The sequence below is a fragment of the Bos javanicus genome, chromosome 13 (assembly GCF_032452875.1).
Source record: "Bos javanicus breed banteng chromosome 13, ARS-OSU_banteng_1.0, whole genome shotgun sequence".
Classification (NCBI taxonomy): domain Eukaryota; kingdom Metazoa; phylum Chordata; class Mammalia; order Artiodactyla; family Bovidae; genus Bos; species Bos javanicus.
The window spans coordinates 58,563,489-58,582,166 of record NC_083880.1 but is presented as its reverse complement, the minus strand read 5'-3'; the positions used below and the strand labels follow the sequence as shown (position 1 = coordinate 58,582,166).

The window sequence follows — 18,678 nt, the reverse complement described above, 5'->3', positions numbered from 1 at the left end:
GGGAGCACAACCTGGATACGTGCCTTCACACAAGTATACGCCTCTGGGAAGAGCCCCACCTGAGAAAGTTTCTTGCAGCCCTTATCAGAGCTTTCATCATGTCCTGGCAGATGATATCCCAAGAGGAAATATACAATGTTTTGTAAACTCTTTACCCCCACGAGGCCCAATGTACTCCCTGCCTGTGCAAGTGCTTTCTCTGAGCGCCCTGAATGCTGCCTGAACTAAAACAGAGAGGTCAATGGAATTGCTTAAGGCCACAGAGCAGCCCAGCAGAATTTGCTTCCTGCCCTCGAAAGCCATCCAGGGTTTGGTGCTGAGAGCGGCAGAAGGGACAGGGGAAAGCAATGCAGCTCAAGAAAGCGGAAGAGCCTGGCTCCAAAGAATTGTAAAATTTATTGTATAAGTATTGCAGCTTTTCAGAATGTCATCATTGCCACTAATGATTACTGATACACAACAAGCGATTTCATCAGGCCTGTGGATTGGCATCCAAATACAGAGTCTTACGCAGCAGCAACGTGGGCACTGCACCCAGCGTGCCACGGAGTTTACACACATGTAACTTGAACAGAACTTGGGAAACGGGGCTGCAAAAGAGAGCGGTTCCAACACCAAGGGAGCAACGTAAAAGCGTCGCCATCAGCACAACCACCGTGGAATCAGGCAGGCAAATGAGAGCGCAGCGGGTCCTTCTGAGCTCTATAGTACAGCAAAATGTGAAGCGCAGTTTCCGGAAAACCAAACTGAACATTTTTCTCTCCTTTATCACCAGGATGTTTTATGGATCTGGAAGCTTGGTGTTGCATGTAGAAAAAAAAAACAAATTCTCTGAAACGTACAATTCACAGAGCAGACAGACAAGGAGGGGAATGGGTTCGGTCCTTGGCCTGCCCCGGTGTTCGCTAGACGTGGAGGGGAGTCGCTTTCAGCTCCTGGCAAAAACGTGAGGACGCGGACGGCTCTGAGTGCACTCTGCTAAGGCCGTCTGTGTAGACCTGGGCTTTGCGGGGGAAACGTTTCCTCCAGAGGAAATGTGATGATGGAAATAAAGGGAAATAACGTGAGTAGAAAAAGCTGAGCTCCGCCACCTTCTCTGAGTGCAGCCTGGTCCCCCTCCAACCAGCCACTGCCGAGGACCCCTCCTCTTCAACCTTCTCCTGGAAAAGTGGGCCCTCCCAAGGGATGCTCAAAGGCCTTTCAAGAATAAGAGCATGACAGCCAACACCCAGAGGAAGGCTGTATCCTCAGGGCTCTGGGTTCGGCAGGGAAACCAAGAGCTCTGCAGAAACGCACCCATGGTCTTCTTGGGAGATGCCCTGGCCCTGACAAGTTGCTCCACCATGAACTTCTGCAACTGTCATTTGCTGGGCACGGAGCCCAGGCATTATCGATACTGTGGCATCGAGGACTGGACTACAATACTGGGGCACAACAAGGAAAGGATGCTCTGCCCTCAAGCCAGCTGAGGTCAGTAACCCCCGCCCCTGCTTCCTTTTCTAATTCGTTGCCCATCTGGCAAATGCAGACCACACCTTCCCCCCTACAACCCCAGTAACAAGATGCAAGTTTTAGCTCAAGAGGAAGGACCTCGGGGACCCCTTGGTCTGGCCTTCATCTAATGCTGGAAACAAGGTCTGCATCTAGGTTCTGACCCAGATGGGAGTTAAGTACTGACAGGAGGCTGGAGGGGTGGCCTGACCAAGGGAGGCACAGCCAGGGTGGAGGGAGGGTGGGTGGGACACGGCACGAGGGTGATGGGGGCGTTTTTAAAGCAGTCACCTCTGTCGCCCACGAGTGGGAAAGGCAGGCCTGGGTGAGTTAGGGGCGCTGTCCTGGAACACTGCTGCCAGGGGACAGAAGGGGTCAACCGCTTCCTCAGTAAGGCACTAGGGAGACGCTTCACATAAAGGAAAGATACGTTTTTTTTAAAAAACTTTATAAATGTGTCCCTGTACCTTTCAGGACAAACTCTAGGGATGTCTCTGCATGAATGATCTTTACAAAGAATCTTCAAGAGAGAGGCAGAGGTTAGGCTGAAGACCCCACAGAGAGGCAGGTTTTATTGTCAAGGGACCAGAACTTTCTGCCAGGCTGGTGAGCGGGCACTCAGACACCTCAGTCACCTATTGGTCACCATGTTCTTACAAGGTATATAATAGAAATAGTTCAAATGGTCAGAACTTCAAAACTGTTCTCAAGTTTTTCAAGCAATAAAAAAGGTTGTTTAAAACAATAGTTATTGCCTCTTATCCTTTTCTTTTCTGTTAACCGGCTAGTTGGGATTCTGTCGAAAATGAAGAGACAGTTCTGCAGGATGGGCGGGGTGGGGGGGTGCTACTCTCTTGCCAGGGGTGTCACCCCATGGAATATTAGCCCGTCCTTGGTGGCAGGAAGGACTCTCATTTGCTCAACTCTCTCCCGGTCATCTCCATCTGCACACACGCACGCCACCAGCGAGGGGTCCCACCAATATCTAAGCAGTAAAATCCTGGTAAACAAGAGTTGTGTCTGACAAAGACGCTTGTGAAAACACAGACACACAAAGACACTAAAAACGATGGTTTCCACGGGGAAGGGAATGAAAATGCGAAAAGAGAGAAGGGGAAGAATTCTGCTTCTACGTCCTAAAGCTTGAGTTTGTGTTGGTTTGACAGTTTTTCTCATTTTCACCCTTTCGCAGTGTCCTGGGAGAAACCTGGGCATACCGCTCTTTCGTCTCTGGTCTTCTGGTTATGGGCCTGTTACGTGAGAACCGATATAAAGACAGGGGTGAGGTCATGCGGCTAGTCCTTTGGGCCTTTCCTACATGCCAGCAGGCTGCACCACTCAGCTGGTGCAGTGTGGAGCCGGCTGAACTGCCGAAGCATCCTGCAAGCCTGAGCCACCTAACTGCCTCTGGCAGGGCTCTGGCAATGCAGGCAGGGAGCACCTTGGCGAGCCCCTTCCTATGGGGACCTTCATGGTTCAAAAAAGAAGAGAAAAAAAAAAAACACCCAAAAACTAAGATTCCTTCAGTAACAGTTAGTCTTCATTTCGGGAAGAGCAAAGCCCACCTTCCTGGAACTTGGGGCCTGGAGTTAATTTTTCCTATTTCATTTGCGATCCAAAGGCTGTCCTGGCCCAGAGGAGGGCTAAACAGGTCTCCTTCAGGAGGGAATGTAGACCGAGGTAATTACCTATCACTAGATGAAGGCTTCCACTCTGCAGGAGGTCAGCCCTGGGGAGCCTCTCTCCAGCCCCAGCGTGGAGCCCACGCTCTGCCTGAAGTCGACCGGGATATTCCGACATTTCTCCCTTAAAAGTCTTGACACACGTGGATAGAAGTTTCCATCAAACAAGCACTGACATATTTATATTAAAAAATAGTGCAAAAGCTCAACATTTATATAAATAACTCTAAACCCCTGCTTTGTAGTTTTTTTTTCTTTACAAGGTAATACACACTTTCTCAGTTGGCACTCAAAAATTGCCATTTTTTTTTCTCTTCTAGTTCAGAAAACAACTTTTTTTTTGTAATAGGCCTCTTCTAATACAAAAATACTCCTGCCCTCGCACATACAGTTTCTCTTATTTTATATATATTTATATATATAATATTGCAGATCTTTAAACAAAGGTTTTGTGCAAATATGTCTTTAAAGTTAAGTGAAATCATCATAAACAAACAAAAGAAAGTAAGCATTCACGCACGCAGCTCAACTAGAAACAGAAAAGACTAGTGTAGAATATTTTTTTTTCTCTTTTGCCTTCAAGACACAGCTCAACAAAGAAACGTGGGGTTGTTTTTTTTTTTTTTTGCTTTTTTTTTTTTTGCAAGCTTTCTTAGCTTGTGCATTCAGACCAGACAGAACACGTAAATATTTATACACAGAGAGGTGGGGGACGGGGGGAGGAGGATGGTTACGCGTCGCATTTTCTGTGTGTCGCCCCGGCCTCCTCTCTCTTTTCTTTCAAGAAGTGCGGAGTGATTTACGGTTTTTACCTACTGCGGCCCCGGCCCGCCCTCGGGACTCCTAGAGGGGGTGTCCCTTCTGTTTATCCTTCTCTTTGCTCCAGGCCGCTGTGCTCTCCAGGGGGGCGATGTGTGCGGGGTGCAGCCGGGTGCCCTCCAGCAAGGAGGCCGGCCCGCTGCTCTGCTGGTGCTGGAAGGTGGAGGCGCCGGGGTAGTGGCCGATGACCTCGCTGTAGGTGGGGGGCGGCCCCTCCATGCGCCCGCCGCCCCCGTAGCACGTGGCGCTGATGCCCGAGTTACTGCTGGGGGGGCAGGGGCCGCCCAGCATGGCACTTTCCATCAGGTCGCTGTCGAAGATGGTTCTGTTCGGGGGTGCGCGCACTGACTCCCGGTTCAGCTCCAGCTGCTGCTCGGGGTCCCGCAGCTGGAGCGTGCAGGGGCCCTGGTAGGGTGGGGGCTCCTCCCCGTCCGACAGCGAGATGGTGGGTGGCAGATCGATCTCGTGCTGCAAGTACGGGTAGGTGGGCTGGAAGCGGTGGAAGCGGTCCCGCTGGGCGAAGGCGGGCACAGCCAGGCGGTCGGTGGGCCGGGGTGGGGCATACACCTGCGGCTGGAGGGCAAGAGCCAAGTGAGGGTCCTTCCCCCACGTGCAGCAGGGCCCAGCGTGGGGGTGGGGGTGTTGGGGAGTTGGTGGAGGGTGCTGCCTATGACTCTGCTCTCTGGGGAGTGAGGATGGGGGTAGGGAGCGGAGCCCGGAGTCCAGCGCCTGATGCCTGGAGAGCCCTGGAGTGTCACACAGTGGCGTCACACGGTGGAAAGAGGGGCAGCCCGAGTCCTTCGGTGTCGCAGAGATTAAGGGCTGCTTGCTGGGGCTGGGGACCGCACAATGTCCTGGCGGGGACCATCCCGGCTGCCCAGGAGGGTTCTTCAGAGAAGAGTAGGTGTGGGCCTCGAGCAGCCACTCTACTAACAGGGAAGGTGCCTCCGGCCTGGGGAAGGGAAGCTACTGGGCAGAGGGGCGTCCACGACAGCGGCCTCGGGAGCAGGGGACGGAGGGAGTCCCCCTCCATCACTTGGGAGAGTGATGGAGGGTAGGCAGTGCTAGGACTCACCTCTGGAATTCCATTGCCTGACACCGTGCTCTCTGAAGGCCACAGGCATCCTTCCTGTATGGGTAGAAGGCCACAATCAAGATAATGAACATATCCATCACCCCAGAGTTTCCCTGGGGACCTGTTTTCTTGAGGATCCCCAGATAAGGCGGTTATCACCGGCAGTCTTGGGGGGTGGAGGGCGGGGGGCGGGGCGGGGGCGGGCATCGCCTGGAAGATTGTAATTTCTGATATGGCCGTTAGGGGGCTCTGTGAGTCTCAACACCATCCCATCAGGAAAGCAGTTACCCCACACAGACTCACTGGGGTCTAGTTTATTCCCGGCGTGTGGATACAGAGAGCAGATACATACTGTTACTGTTAATATGGTCACCCAGGGCCCTTTCGGTACTGATGTTAGGAATGCCTTGGTGCCAGGCACTGTGCTCAGCTCTTTAAAGTACTAACTCAATTCTACCGACAAAACACCATGGAGCTGAACGGCATCTGCCCAGCTGCTAAGAGGCAAGGCTGGGATCCAAACCTTTTCTGCTGCCTCCAGACTCATTCCAACTCAAGCCGGCCCTGGCAGGCTCTGTGGCCCCCGGGTGGGACCCTGGCACAGCCCACATGGGCATCAGGAAGACAGATGAGGGCACACCTACCTGCTCCCCATTTAAGTTGGGAGCCCTGGAAAGAGGTGCAAGCAGCCAAGGTCAGCTTGGATCAATGTGAACTTGCCTAAAACCCCTCTGTGAACCCCTCCATCCAAGGTTCAAGCCATGTCTGCCCACCCACTAGCCCAGGGAGTCTCCACTAGGGAGCTTAGGAATACACCAGTCAATGCTGCGAGGCCCCACTGCAGACCCCAGGATCACCGCCATCCTTGTCACCTGACTAACCCCAACTTGTGCACCTGGAGGTCACCTCCTCCTCCAGGGAGGCCTCCAAGGACCACCCACCCACCAGAGGCCCCTCCCCAGGCTCCCACAGCATCTCTGCTCCTGTGCCAGCCCGGCCCTGCTGTGAGTAACCCGGCATCAGCTTGCTGCCCTGCACCTGCCCCCGGCTGAGTCTTAACTTACCCTGTTCCCTGACTCAGTGAATGGCCCTGACACCTTTCCAGGTCCCAGTGCCAGGCCCACGCGCTGCTTCTGGCAGCTCCTTCTCTCACCCCCTCCACTCCCCAACACTTCCTTCTCTTCCTAAAAGCATCCCTTGAAAGCCTGTCCAGCCTGCTCATGGCTTCTCCATCTAGATCAGGGGTCTTAAAGCTGACTCCATCAAGGGCTGGGGGGTCTGTCACACCACTAACACGGCTGCTGCCGGTGAAAGCAGCCATGGTAAGAGTCCAAGGGAATGAGCCAGGAGAATCTGATGGAGCGGGCAATCGGCCCAGGTCTGTCTCTACCCAGGTGGCCTCCGACCTGCCCTCAGCTGCAGACTTCAGAGCTGCGATCTGTCACTGCAGTGGCTGGCATCTCCGCTGTCATCATCATGCGGTATTTTCTAGCTTCTCTGGCGCAGCGCCAGCTGGGACGTGCGGTCTCAGGGCACAGGGCTTACCTGAACATGAACCCCACCCTCTGACAGATGAGGAAATGAACTCCCAGGGGTCGCCCTGAAAAGAGGCCACAGCAGGACAGCTATGGCAGGGGTGGCCCCTGTGCCAAGCAGACAACGGCTGTCTCTGGGTCTCTCTGGGAGGTCATGGGGCCCCAAGATTGTGCAGATGTGCCCTGTCTAGCAGGAGCCCCAGGGGACCGCTACACGTATTTCAGGTCTAACAAGCCTGTTTACACCCAGCCGGGCATCCCCAGGGGCCCGTGCAGGTGGCTGGTAGATGTCGAGGGGTACTTTCTTTTAGCCTCAGATGTTCAGGAACCAGAACCTGGATCCTGGCCTCCATCTGGGCATGAAGTCCCAGTGCTGCCCACATGGCTGTCCCCTTTCCATGGTGACCAGGATCCCTCACATGGGAACCTCTGCCATCTCCCCAGCTCTCACCACTAACATCACCCTTCCTGTGACCATGCGGGGGGGTGGGCAGGAGAGAGGCTCGCCCCTCCCATTTTACAGATGTGCACACTGAGGCTCAGAAGGGGTGAGATGCCCCGCCCTGGAGCACAGCTACCGGGCTGCAGTCTTCCCATTTGTCCAGAATACCCTCTTTTGCACCAGGATCTGAGAGGGGTAAAATAGGCCTCAAGCTGTTGCTTAGAAGCTGTGTGCTGGGGCTGCTGCTGCTAAGTCGCTTCAGTCGTGTCCAACTCTGTGCGACCCCATAGACGGCAGCCCACCAGGCTCCCCTGTCCCTGGGATTCTCCAGGCAAGAACACTGGAGTAGGTTGCCATTTCCTTCTCCATAGAAGCTGTGTAGCTTCAGGCAAATGTTCCCGCCTCTCTGAGCCCCAGTTTCTCCTAAGATGGGCAGATCACTAAGTGCAGATGTGGCAGTGCAGCTGCTGGCTCCGTCCCTTGGGCAACAGCACATAAACACACAGGTGAGCCTCAGATGCTTCTGAGCAGAAGCGCAGTGCCCTCGGGCACACTGGGCCTGGGGGTTGGGGCACCCCGTGTTCGCGGTTCAGGGACCTGAGCAGACGTGCTCCTTGCCCTGGCAGCCTGGCGACGTACACAAGCAGAGATGCCCGAACCCGCCAGGGATAGGCCTGCCAGCCCAACGTGACCAGAGACGTCCCTCAGAGCTGAGAGGCCACGCTGGCCGCCCCGGCCTGCTTCTGTCACTGCCCCCCCAACACAGGCTCAGGGACGTGCTCCCCGCAGAGCCCCGGGGCTGCCCTCTCTGTGATCTGCAGCCTGCCAGTCACGCACCTGCTCCTGTCCAGGTTGTTACACTCCACCTCACAGGTGTGGAGATGGAAACTGTTTAGAAATGGACTCTGCACCGCCTCCTGGTCCATTTGCTGAGCAACACCCACCGGCAGGCAGGGGTGGCCCGAAGGCGCAGGCGAATGAGGGGGGACGTGGGTGCTGAGATCTGGGGGAGGGCGAGGGCCCATCCTGCTGGGAGCCGCTCTGTCTGCCCCAATTGTGAGCACTCAACCCCAACACCACACGCACTTGATGGGGGCATCCAGGCCCCTGGAAGCTCAGGCACTCACCGAGGACAGGGCATCTTCCCTCCTCCTGCTCTGGCTGTGCCGGCCGATGAAGGAGCGAGCGGACAGCTTGTAGTGGCTCAGCAGACACGTGATCACCACCACCATCACCATGACCACCACCACGATGATGGTGATCTCAACGAACTCCAGCTCCGCTGCAAGACCAAGGGGACATGTGAGACGTTGGGGATCCCAGAGCAGGCAGGGGCTCGGGGCCAGCTTTCCTGAGCACCCATACACCCCAATACACACACACACACACCAGCACACACACCCCAACATCCCTATATGCCCCCAACACTCTGCCACACCCATACCCACAAACACAAACACAGATAACACACCCACGCACAGACATATTTATCACACACACGACGCACAGCGACACCACCCTCGACAGGATGGGAGGGTATGAGGGCCACCCCCACCTCAGACGGGAGGGTATGAGGGCCACCCCCACCTCCAGGAAGAGGCCTCAGAAAAACCACATTCCGGGAGGTTGCAAACACTGCAACTCTCATTTCTTTTTTTTTGGGTTGTTTTGTTTTTTTCCCCCAGAAAGCGGAAAAACCCTCAAGTGCTGGAAAAGGAAAGAGGTTATTTTGATCCTGCCAGAGTCGGGGCGGTTTCTGCTGACTCGAGCGGGTCTGTGTCGGGGCTGATCGGCAGCTGGCCATGCGCCCTGCCAGCAGAGCCCCCAGCAGTGGCAGGTGAGAGGCTGGGGGCCCGGGCAGTGACCTGGCTGCAGGGGGCTGGGGGGCACAGCCAGCCTCCCCTGGTCCGAGGCTGCCCACGGACAAGCCAGGAAATGTGTCTCACCAGATCCCAGAGGGCAGGCAGGAAGACCCTCCCCGCCCCCCTGCCCCTTGGCACTGACAAGCAATTAGCCGAGGTCTCCCCAGGGGTACAGGTTCAAGCTCAGGGCCACTGATTCAGCGCTTCCTCTTTTCAGACAGACACAAGGAAGCTGGAGGAGTGGGGGCGGGCGAAGGGGGGCCTGGAAAGCAGGCAGTGAGGTGCGCTGTGTCCCGTGTGCCATGTGCCGCTCACTCGGGCCCTGGCCGGGGCCTGGGAGGGCAGCCCCTCCTGCCACCAGCCTCTGCTTCCAGCGGGAGATCGACGCATCCCGGGTGGACGTTCCTGCTGGTTCAGCAGAACCCCTCTGCACGCAGCCCGCCCACCGCCCTCTCTGGAGCCCTGGCCACCCCTTCTTCCTACCCAGGCTCTGCGGGACACCCACCTTCTCCCACCATGTTAAGCCTTTTTGCCCAGACGTGCCAAAGTCTGCCTGATGCTGTTAGTTGAGTGGGTCTGCCCCCTGGGGGACCCGTGGCAATGTCTGAGGACACTAGTGGCTCAGACTGGTGGCACTAGTGACACACTAGTGACACAACCGAAGGCGCTCCCAGAATCTAGAGGGTGAGAGCCAGGGTGTTGCTTAACAGCCTACAGTCCATAGACCACAGGGACAAAGAATGTGCCGGGGCTCAGCGTCTGTGCAGCGCTGAGCCTATATACGGTTGCCTTTTCATCATCCTGCCTCACAGGTGAGGGGACCCAGGTTCAGGTCACGTGACAGACTGCTCGCTGGTGACTCCCTCATTGGATATGGGGGTGGGAGCCACATCCTTATCTTGCCCTGGGAGGGACCAGGAGGGACGATGAAGTAGCCAGGGACTTCGGTGAGTCCCTCCTGATGCCCTAGTAGGCTGGGCCCCGCCTGGCGGGAAATAGGACAAGCCTCAGACCCTCAGAGGGACTCGTTCCCTTTCCCGCCAGGAGGGTGCAGGGCCTGAGCTGGCAAAGGCCAGGACGTTGGCCTGGAACCCAGTGGCTGTGGCCACACCTCCTGCCTCCCCAGACAGGCTGGTCCGGGGCCTGTGCGCTAGGGCCTGGGATAAAGCTGCCCATTCAGGGGACACACAGGCTGGCTTTGTGCAACACCCACACCCCCTCCTCAGAGGGGCCTGCAACCCCTCCTCCAACACCGTGCACTCTTCACCCCAGCCCGGACTTGGGGGTAGGCACCCTTGCCCTCCTCCGCCCGTCTCCAGGGGCCCTGCCCACGCCTGGCCTGAAGCAAGGGAGGTGTCTGCGTCTCCGTCCCAGGCCTGGTGGCCTGCAGGCTCCTGGCCAGGTCGCTGCCCTCCTCCAGGTAACATCCAGTGAGGAGGTAACAGGGCTGGAGGTGTCCTATTGGGGCAACAGATGAGGCCCCACGGGCCGAGTGGGCGTGAACAAAGCCCACAGCTCTCCCGACCCCCAAAGGGCGGGAGGACCTGATTTCTGGGGTGCAGTGTCAGAGTGAGAGAATCACCCCCAGAAAGGAGCCCAGGGTGCTGAAGACACTAACATGACCGCACTGGTTCCTGGGCCACAACCCCACACAAATCCACATGGGGGACGATGGGGCGAAATTCTCAGGAGACCACGAAGTGCTTCCAGGCTCTATTCTGGAAGCCAGAGGCCTGGGGTCGTGGCCAGAAGGGAAGGGAGACTCCTAAGGGTTGCAGAGTCCCTGAGGTGGCTCCAGGGCCCGGCACAGCACTCCATGGGGACGCCCAGGCTGGCTCTGTGACCCTCACTCACTCTGAGTCCATCCTGGTTTCCCCACATGGAAGGGAGAGGCTGTGTGGGGGCCCACATGGTCAGCACTCAGGGAACACTCCCTCAATGTGACCATGGTTAGTAGGGGCTCCCCAGCACACCACCCAAAGCAAACAAAGACAGTCCAAACCCATATGTCTGAAGACAGAGGGTCAAGCAGGACCCAGCTGGATATTCCAGGGTGTACAAAGACACGGGGTCTTCCTAGGTGGTGTTAGTGGTAAAGACTCCACCTGCCCATGCAGGAGACGTAAGTGATGGGTTCAATCCCTGGATCAGGAAGATCCACTGGAGGAAGGCATGGCAACACACTCCAGTATTCTTTCCTGGAGAATCCCATGGACAGAGGAGCCTGGCAGGCTACAGTCAATGGGGTCACGCAGAGTTGGACACAATTGAGTGACTGAGCATGCGCAAAGACATGGAGACATGGGGACAGGGAGATTGAGGGGGTCAGGAGAGGCCCCCCAGCCAACAGGTGATACATCCCAACCCATAAGGCAAAAATAAGCCTAGGCTGGGTGTCTTGACCTTGGCCATGGGGTGAGGGGGCTCTGGTCCCCTGGATAGCACAGTGAACTTTCACACTCAGGGTGCTCCTTCCTAGAGACTCTGCCTTCAGGGGACATGAACTCACCTCTTTGGGACATGCATCAGAAAGCATCTGCTGGAATACGGGGCAAATGGGGGCCTGAGGGCATTTGCATCCACAGTCCCGTCCCCACCGAAGCAACAAACAGAGCTGTGGGTGGCCACCCTCTTAACACAGGCTGTGCTGTCCACTTGCCCCAAGCTCCACCTGGGCCCTAGTTCTGCTTGACCTCATCTGCCTGGCCCCTCTGGATCTTCGTGCTCAGCTCCTCACTCCTGCTCCCACTGCAGGAATACACTAATTGAGCAAGAGCTCCTCATCAGGTCCACAGGGTGCTCCAGACATGCACTGCTAGCTGAAACCCCAGCAGGCCAGACAGCTCCCAGGCAGGCTGGGTCAGTGCAGCCATAATTCCCCATCTCTCCAGAACCTAGAAACAGTTGGTGAAGCTGCCTGGCCTTTAACGCCGGCAGCATATTCAAAGAATTTTAAAAGCAACGAGAGGCCAAAGTCTGCAGGATGGGTGGCTTCTAGACTTACAGCCAAGAGAGGAGTCCCCAAGACACAGAGCCACACTGATCCTGCCTCAGCGTCCTCAATCTCACAGGCTCCCTTTACCTGGACGTGGGACCAGGTGCCCAGCACACTGGCGGAAGGCATAGGTCCAACTGCTGCCCTCCACTCAGTTCAAGTCTCCTGTGACCACGGGGCTCACAGCAAAGCCTGGTCACAAACAAAGGGGAATCAGAGCAGGAGGGGGTGGCGGGCTGGTCCCCAGCCCAAACTCCCTGTTGTCATAGCAACCACTCACTGGGACTACAGTCAGGATGCTAACATGTACAACACGTGCACCACCCTGTGCTGAGCCCACCTCCCCCAGGTCTACGAGCGCCATCACCATGCTATTGTGTAGACAAGCCAACCAGGGGACAGACAGAAGTTCCTCCAGATCAAAGGGCAGGGCCGGTCCCAAATCCATGAGTGAGAGGGGAAAGGGCCTTTATCTCCTGATAAATGCTCCCAGCTTTCCCGAAGTATCTGTCAGTTCTCCCACCTATGTGGGAACACCTCAGAAGATGCCTATCCTTCCATCTGCCAGCTGCTGGCCGTGTGACCCTGGGCATATGCATCCCTGAGAGCTCCAGGAAAGATGAAAAAGTACATGTCAAGGGCTCAGAATGGGGCAGGAGACAGTGGGTGATCCACTATCACCACCGTCACAACCCCTACATGCCTTTGGGACAGCAGGCTCCCCTCATCCAGGCTGATGCCCTGGAAACACTGAGCATGCTTTCACGGGCCTCTGTCCCAGGGTCAGTCAGAAAAGGTCACCCAGGGTGGTGGCTGGACTTAGGGGCACCAGTCCCGGCTTAGAGGACCTGTGCAGAGAACAGGAGTCTTTGGGGAGGAAGCATCACACTTCCCTCATTCTGATCTGGGCGTCAGGTCCGCTTCCCATGGGGCAGCGGTCCTGTCATTTTTCTTGGTAATTTCCCCTTTGGGGCGGGTGATGGATGCAGCAGGTTCTCTGGGGGTGGCCAAGCCCATCTTCCACATGCAAAGTAAGGTCACTCTTATTTAATTGAGGGTCTTCTTTCCTCATGAATAACTTCAAATTAACAGCTTCGTCCGCCTCATTGGAGCAGCCTGACTGCTTTTGTGTCTCCTCCTCCAGAGACGGATGCAGTCACTTTGAGGTGTGCATACGGGCGTCTCTGGTCCTTTTCCAGCTCGCCTGACACTAGTGAGGGGTAGCGTCTGGGAGCCCCCTCAGGGCCAGGTGTGGCCCGAATCTCTTTGGGTATCATCATATTGAATCCTCAGCTGCATTCTGTGAAATAGACACTAATATGACCCCCGCCGCCAACTTTACAGATGAGGAAACTTGAGGCTGCGAGACGGGAGATGACTGGCCAAAGGCCACACAGTTCAAGACCCCAGACCCCCAAGCCTGTGCTTTCAGGGATGGGTTAGGCCAACAGCCCCACACCCAATGGTCCTGGGTACCGTGGTCCCAGAATGTCAGGAACAGTGTTGGTTCAAGTCAGGCGCTTGTGTGGAATGGGACTGGTTTCCAGGGTAGATCGAGACTGCCTAGAGGATCACTTGCCATGTGGTCCACGAAGCCAGTATCTTGCCCAGTGGTCCCCACCTCCCCACCAGCACAGAGGAAAGCCACAGGATGGTTGTTAGAAAGGCCTCATGCCATGCATTCGGGGGAGCTCTGGGCACCTCCCACGAAACTGCATAAAGACACAGCTGCCTTCTCCTCTGTCTCTATCTGAGTGCCAAGCGCCTGTCCAGGACAGGACATCCTTCCCCACTTAGTTCCCACAAACCCCCGAGGGGCAGTGTCGGTCCCGTCAGGCCAGGAGTCAGAGACCAGTCCTGACCCCATGGCTTCCTTCCCTGGCAGCTGGGGGAGCCAGGATGAGCTCTCAGAATGCGTATTTTAAAATAAAATTAAACTGAATAAAAATTCACGTGAGGCTTTAAAAGGAACCCAACTCTATCAAAATATAGTTCTCAAACTCTCAACCAGACTTTCGATAAAGAACATACAGGACCACACAAGTGACCTGGGATACTAGCACATTAAATGCGACCAGGCAGGTTTCCATGGATAGGAAGTCTGTGGTTTCTACTGGCGACCGGATTGCAAGTAGCTGCTGATGCCCTGTGGTTTGGTACCTGTGTTCCTGTTAGGGGTGGTTAAGGTGAAGATGCAATTCTTTTGCAACCAAGTTTATGGCTCCCTGTTCTGAGTGATGGAGCCAGACCAAAACCAAACGCAGGAGCCTCAGTTCAAACCCCTGTCTGGCTGCTTCCCGGCTGTAAATGGGGAGAGGGCTGGTGCAGAATTTGCCATGCAACGTGTGGGCACAACCGTCACTGGGTTTTCAGTTAATCATCAGAAAAGCAGCCGGATGTTGGAGATCTTTTCTCTTTCCTTGGCTAGAGAGCTGGGCCAGAGTCCACCCAGCTCCTGCCAGCCCACAGGAGGTTTCCAGACCAGACGACCCCCCCTACCGCCCCCCGCCCTGTGTCTGCTCCGGGCAGAGGGGCAGCCGGCGTGCTCCCTGGTTAACAAGCAGTCCGTGCAGGCGGCCCTGTCTGGCCTCCTGGCTGCACACTGAGGAATTAGGAATTGGCACTGTCTGAAATTTATGAAAATCTAATCTCGTTAGGCCTGCCTGGATGAGACTGGCCGGGGCAGGCCTCATTGTCATTCTGAGGAGCCCCAGCCAGCCTGGGGTTCCTGCCATTTCATTTACTGCCCCTCCCCCCCACCGCATTTGAATAAGAACCCAGCTCCTTTTCCCCCCTGGAATTTCAAATAAAATTGAGCCAGACGTCAAAGGAATAACTTTCTGATCACTCCTGGTGCCATTTCAAACACCCCTGATGGTACATTGATTTCTTAGGGTAAGACCGTTTGTGAGTAAAAGAACGGATCTTTCTCTTAAGGTTCGGGAGGTGGGCAGAAATCTAGGCCAGTTTTCTCATTTTTAAAGACAGACTGTACGCTTACCCAGCCCCTACTCTGTGCCAAGCATGCAGCTGGGCGCCAGGCGCCTGATAGCGGAGCACGTAACCATGAGTACTGTCCACGACGCTGTCCAGTGTTGGGTGCAGGGCGGCGGGGGAAAGCCTTGCCCTGGGGCCTGGGGCTCCCCGCACTGCTGCTCACGGCAGAATTCGGAGCACTGATTCAGAACACGAAGTGTGCCCCCAAGATTCCTGGGTTCAAATCCCAACTTTGCCACTTTAACTGTGACCTCAGGCACATCACTTAGTGTCCTCATTTGGGGGAGAAAACACAGAGGGCTGACCCAGTCCCCATCCCATCTGGCTGTGGTGAGAACTGTATGGGTCAGTTTGCAGCCACAGACTCAGGTTGGCAGCGCCTCTGCGAGGAAAACACCCGGGAAGCCTCATTATGTGGAATCCGGAACCCCACGCCCTGGGCCACACCTATCCTCTGCCCCACACAGACCTGAGCTGGGCGGTGGAATCACAGTGGCTGGAGAAGGCCCAGCAAGGCGGATCCCTCTGCCAGCACCGTAGCTGACAGATGGTGCAAGCTGGGAGCATCTCTGAAAAGCAAAGTAACAATCTCTCAAAACTTTCAAGCGAGAACTCCTGACCAGACAAATCACCTCCTGGGTATTTATCTCCACACGCAGGTTTCCTGGGATTCTCTGCCTTTAGCTCTCTGCTCTAGTGAGGATTTTGTTCTGTGCTCTGTGAAAAAAAGTGAAAAAAAAAAGTGAAAGTGTGAATCGCTTAGTCATGTCTGACTCTTTGCGACCCCATGTACTGTTGCCCACCAGGCTCCTCTGTCCATGGGATTCTCCAGGCAAGAGTACTGGAGTGGGTTGCCATTCCCTTCCCCAGAGGATCTTTCTGACCAGAGCATCTCCTGCATTGCAGGCAGATTCCTCACCGTCTGAGCCACCAGGCAGGGAAGCCCGTGTGCTCTGTAAGAGGACCAAATACAGCCCACTCCAGGGCCTTTGCATGAGCCCCTCCTTCTGTCTGGAATGATCTTACCCACGAGCCTGTGCTTGCTCCCCCCTCACCTCCTTCCTGGTCTCCATTCCAGTGTCACTTATACAGGAAGCATGCTGAGCATCCTGTCTGCATCAATGTCTGCCCTGGTCTCTGGGACCCATGTCCCAAGCCTGCTTCACGGTTCTCTGTAGCCCTCATCAGGGGCTTGTGCCTCTCCCTCCCAGAACGCCAGTGTCCATCGCTCATTCTCTGTGTCCCCAGCACCTTCCCTAGGGCAGGCACACAAGAAATGCATGGCATAAAGGATTACAGTGTTCTCAAGTATAAAGAGGAGCGCAGGAAGGCCCACTGCAGGTGAAAAGGCAAAATCCCTGGGAACCACTTGAAGTCCGCCCCCTCCAAGGGGCTAACACAACCTAGGAAGGCGCTGCTAGCAGATTTGTGTACAGTGACAAATTACACACAGATTTGTGCTTCTTCCTGAGCAAGAGAAGCTATCCAATGAGACGGGACCATCCTTGTTTAAAAAAGCACAGACGTGTATTTTTAAATAAAAGTGATTCGTGTGAGGCATATGAACTTCTGTGAGTGACTACATGCAGCTACATGGCCCAAGGGCCAGGCATGGTTACCCTGGGGGTGCCCGAGAGGGGATGGCTCCTTCCTTGTAATACACACTCCTGCACACTCACCTTCGAGCACGTGCAATTACATTCACAGTAAAAGAGACAAAGCATCTGTCGATCTCCAAACCAGGTGGCTGGTCCCTGGAATGGGGCTTCCCAGAGGTCTCCTGGCAAGGATGCTCTCATCTTGGGTCTGGCAGCATTTCTCGGGGTTGGGGGAGGCTGGGTCAAGCCCTCAGCCTGGGATTGAGGGCAGTGGAGCCCTGGCCTCAGGTGCCTCTGATGGGCCCTGGGAGTTTAGGTGCTGATCTAGGGTTGCTCTTCGTGGGGCAGGCGAGGTGCCCTGGCTGAGGAGCCCAAGGTGATAACCAGGTGCCAGATGGTTGTCTAGTCCCCTCACCTGGAGAGGGGAGACAAGTGTGGCTGAACACAAAGCTGCCCTGTGAGACTGTGTCTCTCGACTCTCTCCAGCACCGGCTGAACTGACAGCCGCTCTGGGGATGAAAGTGTTGTATTGTAGAGCAAATGGGACGACAGAAGATGGGCCACACTCACACCTCTCCCTCCGTCCACCTGAGCCACCTCCAGCCTTTCCTCCCCTGGCTGACTCCTTCCCTCCCTTCCCTCTTCCCCCACTGGACTGCGCCTGCGTGCACAAGTATGTATGAACACACACACACTTTTCTGCTGGGCTTCCCCCTGACCCCTCCCTGAGCTCCCCAGCATGCGGGCATCACTCTCTCAACTCTTGTCTACCCTACTCTGCTCAAGAGCATCTCAGGATGGGAGGACCAGATGTCAGCTCTGTGGCCTGTCCAGTGGAGCCTAACAGAGAAGGCTCCACACTGGCCTGTCCCGGTGTCGGTGGAAGCATTCGGAAGCCCAGGGGACCATACAGTCAAGGTGCACTAAATAGCCAGCAGATACAGGGCCAGGTTTAAAGGATGTGAACGATAAGTCTTCAGTCCCACATACCCTTCTGTGCTGTGCATCTCCTTTAACTAGTAAGACACCTAGTCCTGCATGTAGGCGAACTGCCTTCTTGAACCCAAGTGGCAAAGTGTGCAGAGCTTCACTCATTTTGGGGCTTCAGCCCACACATCCCGAGGTCACCTTGCAGGAGGTCACCTGAGAGAGGGCTGCAGCTGGGTGATGGGTGAGCCCTGAGTCTCAAAGTGTGTGTGTGGGAATGGGGAGGTAAAATCAACTCCAGGGCGAGCAGAGGGCCTGTGTAATCATTTTAGAGCCTCGTGATTAAACGCTCCTTCAATAAGGAAAGACAAAGCCGTGCCTTTTATCTTTCTTGCTATTACCCAAATGGAAAGAACTAATGGGATTTTTTTTCCTATTGTCACCGACATTGAACATCTTTAAACACCCACTGTCAGCAAAATATCAATCACCGTTCGAGAGTTATTGGCAGAATGGAGTGAATTTGCGGTGAGAGAGAGCGGTTTCTGTCAATGGACATGGAGCTGCAATGGAAAGTTATTTAAAATAAATCAAATGCGCTTTGTTAATTGAGGAGAGGAGGAGTGGGTGAGTGAGCTGTCTGTGGTGGCAGCGTCAATGACCGTAATCAGCTTGGAGGGCGTCGTGGCAGGACCTATCAAAATCTAAAAGGCACGCTACCTTTCCAGCTTGCAATTTTAACTTCTAAGATTGTACCCAACAGAAAAATCCGCAGAAGGACCTGAGAGCATACACGTATAAGGACACTTCTGCGGGGTTTTTTGTGACGGTGACCAACCAGAGACCATCTAAATTCCACTACGCTAACCCTCGTATATATGTATCTCACTGTCTGGGCATTATGTGACCCCCAAATCCCATTCCTGGGCATGTATCCAGAGAAAACCATAATTCAAAAGGATGTATGCACCCCAGTGTTCACTGCAGCACTATTTACAACAGCCAGGACATAGAAGCATGTCCATGGACAGAGAAATAGATAAAGGAGACGTGCTACATACATACCATGGAATATTACTCAGCCATCAAAAAGGAACATACAGTGCCATTTGCAGAGACTTGGATGAAACTAGAGACTGTCATACAAAGTAAGTCAGAAAGAGAAAAAGAAATATCATTTATGCATGCATGCATGCTCAATCATGTATGACCCCAGGCTCCTCTGTCCAGGGAATTTTCCAGGCAAGAATACTGG

The 18,678-nt window shown here is 55.1% G+C and overlaps 1 protein-coding gene across 2 annotated transcripts in view; it reads right to left on the bottom strand.

Moving 5' to 3' along the window:
* Positions 1–377: 377 nt before the first annotated feature.
* Positions 378–18,678, bottom strand: part of PMEPA1 (prostate transmembrane protein, androgen induced 1) — a 56,499-nt gene continuing 38,198 nt past the window's right edge. For both annotated transcript variants that reach the window (XM_061437059.1, XM_061437058.1), the window contains exons 2-4: positions 8,172–8,326; positions 5,068–5,121; positions 378–4,565 (exon numbers count right to left, since the gene is read on the bottom strand). In XM_061437059.1, coding sequence (XP_061293043.1) covers positions 4,017–4,565; positions 5,068–5,121; positions 8,172–8,326 — 758 coding nt within the window. In that variant the 3' untranslated portion in view covers positions 378–4,016. The remainder of the gene's footprint in view (positions 4,566–5,067; positions 5,122–8,171; positions 8,327–18,678) is intronic.